Source organism: Chelonia mydas, chromosome 1, assembly GCF_015237465.2.
Source record: "Chelonia mydas isolate rCheMyd1 chromosome 1, rCheMyd1.pri.v2, whole genome shotgun sequence".
Classification (NCBI taxonomy): domain Eukaryota; kingdom Metazoa; phylum Chordata; order Testudines; family Cheloniidae; genus Chelonia; species Chelonia mydas.
This window is the reverse complement of record NC_057849.1, coordinates 214,504,461-214,517,852: the sequence shown is the minus strand read 5'-3', so window position 1 is coordinate 214,517,852 and position 13,392 is coordinate 214,504,461. Positions and strand designations below refer to the sequence as shown.

General features: G+C 52.1%; 1 protein-coding gene across 1 annotated transcript in view; it reads left to right on the top strand.

Annotated features, from left to right (window-relative positions):
• LOC102941922 (alpha-2-macroglobulin) overlaps positions 1 to 11,683 on the top strand; it is a 44,791-nt gene extending 33,108 nt beyond the window's left edge. The window contains exons 24-37 of the mRNA XM_037912788.2: positions 278 to 361; positions 784 to 960; positions 1,513 to 1,597; positions 2,813 to 2,969; positions 3,658 to 3,732; positions 4,624 to 4,789; positions 5,235 to 5,458; positions 6,453 to 6,671; positions 7,816 to 7,943; positions 8,506 to 8,596; positions 9,560 to 9,628; positions 10,026 to 10,128; positions 10,821 to 10,862; positions 11,510 to 11,683. Coding sequence (XP_037768716.1) covers positions 278 to 361; positions 784 to 960; positions 1,513 to 1,597; positions 2,813 to 2,969; positions 3,658 to 3,732; positions 4,624 to 4,789; positions 5,235 to 5,458; positions 6,453 to 6,671; positions 7,816 to 7,943; positions 8,506 to 8,596; positions 9,560 to 9,628; positions 10,026 to 10,128; positions 10,821 to 10,862; positions 11,510 to 11,535 — 1,646 coding nt within the window. The 3' untranslated portion in view covers positions 11,536 to 11,683. The remainder of the gene's footprint in view (positions 1 to 277; positions 362 to 783; positions 961 to 1,512; positions 1,598 to 2,812; positions 2,970 to 3,657; positions 3,733 to 4,623; positions 4,790 to 5,234; positions 5,459 to 6,452; positions 6,672 to 7,815; positions 7,944 to 8,505; positions 8,597 to 9,559; positions 9,629 to 10,025; positions 10,129 to 10,820; positions 10,863 to 11,509) is intronic.
• Positions 11,684 to 13,392: the final 1,709 nt, after the last annotated feature.

Genomic DNA, 13,392 nt, shown 5'->3' with positions numbered 1-13,392 from the left:
CCAAAGAACTGGAGATGGCAGTTTCCCATCTGGCCATGTGGTGGCACCTCACTCCATAGAAAGAGCTGAGTTTTCCCCATGGGTCAGAGGACTCCAAGCCAGAGGGTACAGTTGGGGGTCTCACTGTCCAGCTAGGAGGAATAGAGCTGTTGAAAGCAGGGATTCCCCATGCAGGGGGCGGGTGGAAGGCGGCGTTCCAGGTTCTGCTTTGGGACCCATTCACTGCTGAGCATGGGGGCATTTTATTTTATCCTATCTGTCTGATTTTTTCCCTCAGGAAATTCAGAAGCAGGGAAGATTTCCCTGAAGCTTCCACCGAACGTGGTAGAGGGCTCTGCCAGAGCCTATGTGACAGTGCTGGGTGAGTGCAGCAACTCAGAAAGGACCTCCCCTGGCAGCTGCGGCCACTGCTCCTTGTCTGCCTGCCATGCCAGCCTTTCCACCTGGTCAGCTACTCACTCCCTTCATCAGTGTCCCCATCATCTCTCCATTCACCTCTTCTTGTCTCTTTTCCTGTTCCTGTTCTCCTTTCCCTGACCTCCCTTTATCAGTCTCCCTGTGTGTTGGCCTTTCTGTCTAAGTATCCCTATTCCTATCCCAGCCATCTTCCTACCCTTCCTTCTCCCCATTCTCTCACTCTATGTTTCCTCTTTCAGGATATGGCTCTGCCCTGTTTTTCCCTCTGTCCTTCTCTCTCACCTGTTACTGTCTGTGCTCTGCAGTGCACTCTGCCTCCGCAGGCCACCTCTGTGCGACACTCACTCCCTGTGTCTCCATCCCCAGGCGATATCCTGGGCACAGCCATGCAGAACCTGCAGCAGCTTCTCCAGATGCCCTTTGGCTGCGGGGAGCAGAACATGGTCCTGTTTGCCCCCAACATCTACGTCCTGGACTATCTGAATAAGACAGGGCAGCTGAGCGAGGAGACCAAATCCAAGGCCATCGGATACTTAGTCAGTGGTGAGGAGGGACGGAGCTTTTGTTTCTTCACTTGCTCCCTTCCGAGGTTGTGCTGGGAGCTTTCTGCTTCTGCCTGACCGGCAGAGAGAGCTTCCCTCAGCTGAGGACAGATGGACTGGGTTGTGTATCTGGGGAGCGGGGTCCCCATTTGACACACTCTTGGCTCACTATTGTCAGTTGTCTGAGCACTGTGGTTATGCGCACCCATTGCCCCACGAGAGCTACTGGCCGCTGTGTCCATCCTATGAATCACCCCTATAGTGTGGAAACGATGCACACAGAAGCCAGGTGAAATGGCTTCTCAGCCTGGATGCTCTAGCTAACCAGAATGTGGGGTACTCCCCCTACTGGAGTGCGATGGTGCTGCCCATATGTTGTATGTCAGTTCCCTCTGCTGACTAGCTTGTGGGATGGAGACGTGTATGTTTGTGTACAGGTGCTGGCTGGTACACATCAGGTCTACTCCTTTACTGGCTGAGCTGGTGAGCTGCTCTCTCAACCCCTACGGTGTTTTTTCTGATGTATAAATCCTGCTTTAACTCTCCATTTCAGGTTATCAGAGGCAGCTGAATTACAAGCACCTGGATGGCTCTTACAGCACATTTGGGGAGCATTTCAGGCAGCCGGGGAATACCTGGTGAGATGTCTTGCCAGTCATGCTTCCCCTAAACCTCCTCTGGTATATAGTTATAAAGGAAATGTTAAATGTTAGTCAACTGGTGATGCTGTTAAAGGCCTGAGGGCTCGCTGGATCTTTCACAGTCCCTTGGCATAGATCACACCAAAGGGAATAGGCTTCATCAGCCTGCTGTGTATAAAAAGCACCTGTTCCCACTGGGCCTGAGGAGAGAGAGAACTGAAGAGGCAAAGGGGATGGGATGGTTTCAGATCATTTTTGAAAAAAGATGGAGAGATCCAGGGGAGGCTGTTCCAGAGAGGGAGCTGCAGAGGAGCAGACTCTCGTACCCATAGTGGTGGAACTGGGTTAGAGGTAGAGAACATCCTGGTGCTAGAGAGAACCATAGGAATTGCTATGCAATCGATCTCCCATTATCAAGATCATTAATAGGTATATTAAACAACACCAGTCCTAGTTCTGAACCTTGCAGCACCCCACTGTTAGCCTTTTGCTGTGATGAAATTGATCATTTAATCCTAATCTTTCTTTTCTATCCCTGAACCAATTTCTGATCCATGACAACACTTTGACTCTCATCCCATGATTATTCAATTCATTTAGACTTTACAAAAGGCATTTGAGAAGGTCTGTCATAAGAGATTACTAAAGAAATTATGTCAATCAGTTCTCTTTCATTCAGTGCTTTATTGACATGTTCAGGGAATTCTAAGAGATTAGTAAGGCACAGTTTTCCTTTGCAGAAGCCATGCTGGTTAGACCCCATCAGATCATGATCTTCTGAGTCTTTATTATGCTATTTTTAATTGTCATTTTGAATAGTTTACCAAGTACAGGCAAACTGGTGTATAATTCCTTGGATCTCTCATGGATCCCTGTTTAAATATAGATTCAATATTTGCAACCCTGCGACCCTCTACTATAAGAGCTGTATTTAGCATGAAGAGGGCCCATAAGGTTTAGAGACTGGTTGTGTCCAGGGAGGGTTTTATAAACAGGAAGAGAGAGCTTGAACTGGAGCCTGAAATCAGTGTGAAGGAGACTATGGAGGTGTATGAAGGTGGAGGCAATGTATTCATGCTCTCTGCCCCATGGCCACCAGCTCTCTGGGCCCTGCTGCTTCCCCTCAGGCTGGTGATGCCCCAGGACCCCGTCTCCTCCAGCGAGCACAGGGCATGGGAGGGAGCTCTCACTGCTGCCCGCTCTCTGTCGCAGGCTGACGGCCTTCGTCCTCAAGTCCTTCGCGCAGGCCCGCTCTCACATCTTCATCGAGGAGAAGCACATCCAGGATGCTCTGGCCTGGCTCGCTGGCAAGCAGAAGGACAACGGCTGCTTCCGCAGCTCTGGGATGCTCCTTAACAATGCCATAAAGGTGATGTATCCACCCAGCCGGCTTCCCATGGGCCTCATACAGGATTCCAGTGCCATTGAGAGAGCTGCAACTTCGCATGGGAACAGCTCAGACACTTCAGCACATGGGACCAGGGTGGGAGGAGCAGGGGATGACATGGGCTTGGGAACTACCATGGAGATACGGATGGGCAGATACTGTACTGTACGTGGGACCTACTATGGGGAGGAGAAAGGAGGGGGAAGATCCATGGTAACTACCATGGGAGCTAAATGGGGACAGAAACACAGAGTGTGTCTACACGGCAGCTGGGAGTGTACTTCCCACCACAGGTAGACAGACACGAAAATAGCAGTGTGGCCATGTGTGGCCATTGCAGCTCAGGCTAGTTGCCCAAGTACATACTCCAAGCTTGAGCATGGCTCTATTTGGGCAGCTAGACAGAGCTGCCGCGCGTGGCCACACTGCTTTTGTTAGTGTGCCAGCTTGGGCGGGGCTAATGTGTGCATGTTTGCCTTGCTAGGAAGCACGTTCTCAGCTGCAGTGTAGACATACCCATTTGTGAGAGCTATCATGGGGCATGGCAAGAGTGGGCAGATGAAGGGGATGAGGATGTAGTATGTAGAGAGCTCCTGTGGTGCAGGGCCCAGAGGAGGAAAGGCTTTGGGTGCTGCATGGGGTTAGTGTCTCTCTCTGTGGTTCCCTGCAGGGCGGGGTGGACGATGAGGTCACGCTCTCTGCCTACATCACCATCGCACTGCTGGAGATTCCTCTGCCCATCACTGTACGTACTCACACACACAAAGTCCCCTTCATGAGTTCCCCTGGGTCAGCGGCCTCCCCTCTCCCACATTCCCTATATCCAGCCGAGTCCTGATAGTGGCAGCCTGCCCTCTAAGGAAAGGAGGGGAAAAAAACAGTTTGGAAAGGCTTTGGCTCTGGCTCTGGTACATATTAAAAAAAAATAAAGAATCCAGAAGTCATGTCACAAGAGCTGTAGTGCTCAGTCGCTGTCTCCTGTGTGTCAGGCTGCAGCTGAGATGGGTCTGACTGATGGAAGCTTCCCAGCCTGGCAGCGTGGCTACTCCCTTCTTCATTATTCCTGTTCGTTTTATATAGTCTCTGTAAACATACTAGGCATCTAGTCATGCTTTCCACTGGATGAATGACTAGGAGGGATTGTAGACTAGTTGACAGCTGTTGGCCCATTGCTATCCATGGCAGAGTCTGTTTCATTTGCCTTCCACATATTTTCTTGGTTAAAATTCAATAAATAGCCCTAGACACCTCAGATGACCTTAATTTCTCCAAGTTGTGAAGGCCTCGTACCTAACATGGCTACCCCATGGAAGGCAGGAATGTGATTTTTGTAACTGCTGAGGCAGTCTCAGCTAGACACATTAAAGCCACATTTCTGTGCTCGGTGGCCCTCAGTGATGGGGTGACCAAATTACTACAAGAGTCTGAGTTCACTGGGACCATGCAAGTGACGGGTGTCAAACAGTCACTCATCCCATTGCCAGCATCTGTGTTATGTTAGATCCATTGCACCTCTTATTTAAATCCAGCTGTGCTCTGTGGCCATGAGATGACAGCCTGCATAGGCAGTGCCCAAAGCCTAGCTCATATCGTCACATTGCAAACACTGATTGTTTCCCCTCTATGCTCCCTGCAGCACTCTGTGGTCCGTAGTGCTTTATTCTGCCTGGAGACAGCCACGGACCAGGGAGGAAAGCACGTGTACACGAAGGCACTGATGGCCTACGCCTTCACCCTGGCAAGGAAGGAGGAGAAGCGCAGGGCACTGTTGGACTCACTTGACAAGGAAGCTGTGAAAGAGGGTGAGAGCTGTTTATGGGCCCTTCTTCTGCATCCTGGCCCACTGGCCTTACGCAGCCTGGCAGGAGAAGGGTTAGATTGTTATTGCTATAACCTTCAGTCTGTACTGCGGCAGGTCGGGATTATTTAGCCTCTTCACACATTTTAGATCAATGAGCCTTAAAAACCCTGGCACTGGCCATTCTTGGGATCTGACTTCATAAAATGTGGGAGACACAGGCACAGGTGCAGCAATCTAATTAGTCACTGAGAGTTTCCACACCAGGAATGTATCAGCCCACTAGAGGGATTATTAATATCTTTATGCTTTGTATTGACATGCCCAGCAAGGGTTGGGACTCCATTCTCCAGCCTCAGTGATGGTATGTCAGTAACCCTCTTGGCAACAGCCAGATATTCGGTAATAAACACTTCCTTTTCTCCTCCCCCTCCCTTCTCCCACTGCAGATGGCTCCGTTCACTGGCAGAGGCCCAGGAAGCAGCCAGAGGCCGATCTCCCCTTCTATCACCCCCGTGCTCCCTCCGCTGAGGTGGAGATGACGTCCTACGTGCTCCTTGCTTACCTCACCGCGCAGCCAGCACCATCCCAAGGAGACCTGTCATTAGCAGCTCAAATTGCAAAGTGGATCAGCAAGCAGCAGAATCCCAACGGGGGCTTCTCCTCCACCCAGGTGAGCGGTTCCTCTCGCCAGCCTCAGACACCCAGGGCAGGAGGGGGAGGCAGGAGATATATATATCAGATTGCCAGAGAAGGACGAATAACCCAGCACTGGAAAGGACACAGACTTCTCCTGGGGAGGGGGATGGGGCGACAGTGCCCTCGCTGCAGGGTTTAGAGAACCTGTGTTTCTGAGGGGTTTAGATCATGGGATAGTCACAGCATGGAGTATGGCTACATTGGATCCCCACAGGCCTTAGCAGGCTAATGAGGCAGGAGACTGGACAAGTGATGCTCTTGTGTACAGAGGGCAGACTTGTCGCCCTGAGCATCCATGAGCCTGACGCTTTCCCCAGCTCCCCCCAGCACTGACCCCATCCAGCCCGGCCAATCCAGCTCGGGAGCTGAGGCCTTCCCAGAGAAGCAGCAGCAGCCAGTCACTGCCAGACACACCTTGGTGGGGTGGGGGCACCATCCTGAGTGATGTAGAACCAGAAAGTGCCACCTGATTAAAGGCAGCCCAAAACATATCCCTCTTGAAGACAGTGCACGAAGTGTTGCCCTCTGGAAGACTACTTCATGGAGGGATTTGGTTAACACAGTAGGGTTGTAATTCTGGTTTCCTGCTGCTGAGACACATGGGTGCATCTGCCTCTGTTATCTGTCTGCCCTCAGTTGTCCCTTCAGGTTGGTCCTTCACAGGAGGGTGGGTGGCTTCTTCCCTCAGCTCCCTGTGGTGGAGTGTCAGAAATCCCAAGGCCTACATTCCGAAAGGTACTTAGACACTTGGCTGCTTTCAGTGGGAGAAAGGTGCTTAAATACCTTTGAGGATCTGGGCCCAAGGAATAGGTGAATGGCTTGTGGGAGTGATGGGTGGAAATGAGAAAAGCCGACCTTTCTGAGCAGGGCAGTGCTGTGTGGGAGGAGCCGGTGTGGTAGGGGCTCCAGGCCCATAGAAAAGGCTCATTCATTCCCTTGGACACCTGGGCCCATCTCTTGTCTGGCAGGACACAGTGGTGGCGCTCCAGGCGTTGTCCCGATACGGAGCCTCTACTTACACCAAGAGCGGAGGAGCGTCCACAGTGACCCTGCAATCCACAGGGAATTTCCAGGCCCAGTTCCAGGTGGATCACACAAACCGTCTGCTGCTCCAGCGTATGGCACTGCCAGAGGTGCTAGGGGACTACAGCATGGGGGTGAGAGGAGAAGGATGTGTCTACGTGCAGGTATGGGGTTCTGGGGCAGGTGGAGAGGGAGAGGCTGCTGCTGCGGGGAGCCCATCTCATTCCTATTGGAGATAGCAGGGTGAGGTGGGATGGGTAGGGGAGGGAAGGGAGAAAGAGATGGGGATGAGGATGAGAAAATAGGAAAAGGTGTGAGGAGAGAGAATGGCCAAAGTTAGGGAATGGGGAGTGTCAAGGTTCCTTCCCCACTCTGAACTCTAGGGTACAGATGTGGGGACCTGCATGAAAAACCCCCTAAGCTTATTCTTACCAGCTTAGGTTAAAAACTTCCCCAAGGTACAAACTTTGGCTTGTCCTTGAACCATATGCTGCCACCACCAAGCGTCTTACACAAAGACCAGGGAAAGAGCCCACTTGGAGACGTCTTCCCCAAAAATATTCCCCCAAGCCCTACACCCCCTTTCCTGAGGAAGGCTTGATAAGAATCCTCACCAATTTGTACAGGTGAACACAGACCCAAACCCTTGGATCTTAAGAACAATGAAAAATCAATCAGGTTCTTAAAAGAAGAATTTTAATTAAAGGAAAGGTAAAAGAATCACCTCTGTAAAATCAGGATGGTAAATACCTTACAGGGTAATCAGATTCAAAACATAGAGAATCCCTCTAGGCAAAACCTTAAGTTACAAAAAGACACAAAAACAAGAATATACATTCCATCCAGCACAGCTTATTTTACCAGCCATTAAACAAAAGGAAATCTAATACATTTCTAGCTAGATTACTTATTAACTTAACAGGAGTTGTGAGGCTGCATTCCTGATCTGTTCCCAGCAAAAGCATCACACAGACAGACCAACCCTTTGTTCCCCCCGCCCCCCTCCAGATTTGAAAGTATCTTGTTTCCTCATTGGTCATTTTGGTCAGGTGCCAGTGAGGTTACCTTAGCTTCTTAACCCTTTACAGGTGAAAGGGTTTTGCCTCTAGCCAGGAGGGATTTTATAGCACTGTATGCAGAAAAGTGGTTACCCTTCCCTTTATATTTATGACAGAGAGCTAGTGCGAGGAGGAAGGAGAGAGAGAGAAGACAAAGGAGGGAATGAGATGGACCAGGGGAAGGAGGCAGAGGAGATAAGCAGAGAGGAGATACGCACAGGCCCACATAGAATGGTGTATTCTCTTCCAGACCAGCCTGAGGTACAATGTGCTCCCCAAGCCAGAAGAGGCACCGTTCGCGCTGGAGGTGCACGCGGTCCCTGAGACGTGTGACAGCCCCCAGGTCTACAGGACTTTTAGCATCACCATAAACATCAGGTAACTTCCCTCAAAGGCCCAGGCCTTCCGGAGCAGCCCTAGCTTTGGTGCCGACTTTCCAATGTGCCAGGGGGTGCTCCCCCCGCAGGCTCTGCCCCCATTCCACCCCTTCCCTGAAGGCCCCACCACCACCTGGCCTCTTCCCACCCCCATCATGCCCCCACCCCACCTCTTCCCACCCCATTCCACCCCCTCCCCCAAGCGTGCCCCACCCTTGCTCCGCCTGCTCCCTCAAGCTCCTCCTGCACGCTTCAGAACAGCTAATTGAAGCTGGCAGGAGGTGCTGGGGGAGGGAGAGGCACTGGGGGGGCTGCTGGTGGGTGCTAAGCACCCATCACTTTTTTTCTGGGGGTGCTCCAGCCCTGGAGATCCCATGGAGTCAGTGCCTTTGAGCCCTAGGGATGGGGATGAGTCACTCCAGGAGATTGCAGGTGGACAAGCAGGTGGGGTGGGAGATGCTACATGTCGGGGGAGTGTCCATCTGTGTCAATCAGAGTTGAGGTGCATCAGCTCTGTTCTGAGATGTATTAAACCTTGTTTCATTTCCCGCTTGGTCTCCCAGCTACACAGGGAAACGCCCCGTCTCCAACATGGTCATTGTTGACGTTAAGATGCTGTCAGGATTCATCCCTGTGAAGTCATCAGTGAGGAAGGTAATAGCCCATTCTGTGTATGGGCAATAGCCTCCCCCCTCCCCCCCCCCCCGAGCTCCTTGCCTTCAGCCCCACCTGAGGGGTATCTGGTCCCCAGTGGGCTCCAGTTCCTGACCCCTCATATTATGGGTGCAGCCTGGTCTCATCTCCAGCAGTCGGGCCCCCCATGTCTTCTGTCTCTTGGAGCCCATCTCCTCTTTTCCACTGGAGAGCCTCCACCCCACTTCTATCACAGGAGCCAGTTCAGATCAGTCTTTCACCTGCAGATTTCCCAGCTGCAGGATCTGCAGTGTAGGCAGCAGCTCCTTCCATGTCTGACTCCAGCCTGGGGCTTATGGAGACCTTGTGCAGTGACCCCTGGCATTGCAAACAGTGTTAGCCAGTCTAAGATCGAGAGAATGACAAAGAACTATTAGGTCTGTTTGACTGAGGTTGAGTATACTGGAATTGGTGCTGCCTTTGATTGGGGTCCGGCCCCTCAGGTGCACTTTACACCTCAGTCCACCAGCTGGATGGGGACACATACTCCGCCTTTACAGCACCAGGAGAAAGAGATCCCAATGATTCTCCATCACTGACCATTTTTAAATCGAGATTGAATGTTTGTCTAAAAGATCTGCTCTAGGAATTCTTTCGGGGAAGTTCTCTGGCCTGTGTTACACACATAGGCGTAGTTTGACTTCTGTATTAGAGGGGGAGGGGCAGCTCCAGTCCGGGCAACGGGGTTGCACATGTTGCAGGGGGCAAATTCCACACCTGCCTAAGGATTGCAGTTTGGTGGGGCAACACTCCCCAATGTACCCAAACTACACCCATGGTTATATTGGTCAGACTAGATGATCTAAGGGTCTCTTCTGGCCTTGGACTCTATGCATTTGTGAAAGCATCCCATTCCTTAGGGCTCTGGGGTAGTTTGAAGGGGAGCTCAGTAACACCCTGCTTCTCTCCCTTGGCTGCTGGCAGCTGGAAGGACGTCACCACATCCACCGCACAGAACTGAGCACCAACCACGTGCTGCTCTACATGGAGCAGGTGAGCAGCCACATGGGGCCGGGATGGGCCAGGAAGAGTCACCCCCATGTACCGCAATAGAAGTGCCCGGGGGGAGGGGATCTCCCAAGCCTCAGCTGGGAAAGACAAACCTATGTATCCCCCCCAGCAGCTGCTGTTCCCCAGCGTTTCCCTTCAGCACTTCCTGCTCCCACAACACAGAGCCAGGGCCCTGATCTCCCCCCACCTACGAGTACCAGGGGGTCGGGCAGGGCTTATCCCACCTCCCTCAGGGTCTGAATCCTTGCCAGCCCCTGCAGCCAAGGGGGGCAGATGCTGGACCTGCAGGATCATGGGCGGCACTAATGGGGGGAAGAGATGTGGAAGGAGGGGGTGAAGTATCTCAGAGCCTCCTGTGCCTTGTCTGTTTCCCTCTCAGGTGAGCAACGTGACTCAGAGTTTCTCCTTCGCGGTGGAGCAGGACTTCCCCGTGCAGAGCCTGAAGCCGGCGGTGGTGAAAGTCTATGATTACTACGAGACGGGTGCGTGTGCGGGTGGGGCTGGCAGCAGTGGAGGCTGTGGGCCTGTCATAGGGGGGAGAAGGTGCATTCAGAGTCACAGTCACAGCCACAGTCACACACTGCTGGGATATGGGATTGAGCGTTTACCTGCTCCAGGATAAGAATGTGGGGCACACAGCGTTTACATGCTAGGGATCATCCTGCACTGACATCATGCTCGCACCATGGGAGTCTCTGAGGTCCCAGACCCCTCGCGCCCTGTAAAGGGAAGATGCTAATCCAGGTAGGTTAGAGCCAAAGGGATCTGGGAGGGTCCTGGGTTCAGATCCTGCCCTGAGATCCCAGCTCTGGGGGTGACCCAGAGGAGGCACATTCATGCATCTGTTCCCAGCTAGGAAATTGAGGTGACAAAACCAGAGCCCAGCAGCAACCCCGGCGGTCATGTGTCAGACGAGGTGCAAACGGACTTAGGGCACCTGGCACTGACCCACTGGAGATGCCTGTTGCACTGTAGCCTTGGGGTAACCTTTGCCTTCCTCCCATGGAGCCCAGCAAGGTTCCCCCGGTGCCCCTGGAGAGAGGGCTCCCTCCCCTCCTCCCTGAGATCTCTGGTGCGGTGCCAGCTCTCTGCAGAGGGCCTGGTGGAAGTGTGAGGAGTCCTGGTTGGGTCTCACACAGCCCTGATCACATCTCCCTTCCCTTGTGTCTTCCAGATGAATTTGCCATCGCCGAGTACAGTGCCCCCTGCAGCAAAGGTAGCGTATGAAGAGATGACTGTGAGGTTTTCAGACTGCCCAGTGCTTCTGAGGTAGAACAGAGCAGAAATCAAGCCTGAGTCTTCTCAGCATGTCTGGAGGGTTGTAAAAGTTGCTGTTCTCTTTTGCCCCATGTCCGGGGGTAGTCTGCCAGCTCCCCTCGGTGCTCAGGGGAGAAGGGAACACCAACTCCCCCGCATTGTCAAGTTCCAGATTCAGGCCTTGAGTCTGAGGCAGCAGGCTTGGTTAGTCCCAAGATTACGTTCTCCCACTCAGTCAAAACAAGTCTCTGCTTTCTGTACCTGTCTCTGGGACAGAGCAAGAGTAAGTCCTTCCAAAACCCACGCTTGGGATCCCTCTTCTCATCAGGGCTGTTTTTAAACAGGCTGCAAAGCAAAACAGATTAATGAAAAACGATCTTCCAGGGTTGGGATGACTCAACACTGCTGGGAAAGGGGTCAGGGCTGAAGCCCTGAATATTCTAGGGATATGTCCGGCCACTGTGGCAGAGAAGCCCTAGCCTGGGCAGGGCAGTGTCTCTGCAGCTTCTATGCTCAGAATGAGGTGACCTACAAGAGGAAAAGCTGCTCCTCTGTGAGTCATTGATTCCTCTGTAACTCTCTCACACTCTCTTTTCCCCATCATAGCTAATGTTGAGCAGGAAAATGCGTGAGTGACGGAGCTGTATTCTGGGCCCTGCTGGATCCTCTCTGCTCATCTCTTCATGCAGCAATTCCCCCTGGCAAAGTGGTTTGATATAGTGCTGAGGAAAACCCCTCAGCACCATATAATTAATGTTATAAATAAATTGTCATGATTCTGATCACATGCTTGTGGCCTCTTTCCTGGTTACTAAGGCTTATCCCTTCTCCCCTGTTGGGATCAGATTGCAGGATAGTCTCAACCTTAAAACAGATTCAGAGCCGTCCCCAGCCATCGGTGCCAAGGAGGGGTTGACAGGACATCAGAAATGACTGAAGACAGAGGGTCTCTCTGGGAACAGCCCTGGTGCCTGTGATCTGTGAAGGTCTGTCACGTGGGCCTGTTTAGTTGTGCAGGCAGGGAACAGACCCTTCCCCGATGGCACGATCCTGAGGAAGTTCTGAGGTTTCCTATCCCGTTTCCTGCACTGGGGATGATCTTGGCCTAAGCTCCAGTTGCAGGGCCAAACTCTATCTGCAATGACATTTGAAGTCAGTGGCATGGTGCAGGTGTAACTGAGGGGAGATGTGAAGACACTGGGGGCAGAATTTCTCCTGCTGGGTCTCCCTTGCAGGTGATGAAGGAGAGAGCCCATCTTGGCTCTCAGAGGAAGTTTGGAGAAGTTTGTGGCACTGGCAGTGAGGAAAAACATCTTTTTACTCATAAAATGAGTATGGTGTGCGTGTGGGTCTCAGCAGTCTTGAGAATGGGAACATGAGCTGGCCGTGGAGAAGGGAGTTGGAATAGTGCAGCCAAGAGGTAAGGAAAGCAGAGGTGAGGATTTCAGCAGAGGGAGCGTTGAGATGGGGCATGTGCACACACATGCATGCGTACATGCACAAAACGTGCCCATCCACCTCTACATTGTAGCCCTAAGTATTGTTGAGCTGGCAGCATAGGCACTGACTTTTATTTTTCCCAGTGGGTGCTCCACCCCAAGGCCCTGCCCCACTCCGCCCGCCCACCAAGGCCCCGCCCTCACTCTGCCTCTTCCTGCCCCGGCTTTGCCCTCTCCCTCAAGGCTCCACACCAGCTGCCAAACAGCTGAGCGGCAGCCCAGCTGAAAAGCTGTGGCTGGTGGGTGCTGACCACCCCCACTGTTTTTTTTTTCCATGGGTGCTTGAGCCCCGGAGCACCCATAGACTCAGCGCTTATGCCCGACTCTCTCCTCACTTGTAGCAGTGTAAATCTGGAGCGACCCCAGTGAAATCAGTGGAGTTACACTGGTATAAAATTAATGAACCACAGGTGGTTCACCACCCTGGGAAGCAGTCTAATGCGTAGCACTGTGATTCACCAGCAGTTATAAACCCAATTTGGAAAACTAAAGTACTTGGAAAAGTGCCACAAGTACTCCTTTTCTTTTTGCAGATACAGACAACACGGCTGCTACTCTGAAACCCAATTTGACAAGCCAGAGAAGGCAGGTTAGACTGGCATTGCCAGCAGGATTCTGAAACACAGTGCTTGCATTGAAGAGGGTACTAAGCAAGCAGGGATGAATCTCATATATTCCCCATGGTCCCATATACCAGTTTACATGCGTCAGCCATAAATATGTTAGTGTTGCTGAGGCCAGAAGTGAAGGTTTTGCGTTTTAGTGAGTTGAATGTGTTGTTTAGCTTGTATCTTTATCTATTTCAAATGGAGGGGAATTCCTTGTGGGGTGTTAAGGTCTGGTGAACAAGGTTTTCCTAACCTGTCTGTTCCCTATGTGAGGCGCATCTGTAGCTGGCACAATCAGTTGGGCAGTTGCACACAGCCATGGAGAGCTGCTAGGTGTGCTCACCAAGCTGGACAATCATTCCAAATATATGTGGGCTTTTTA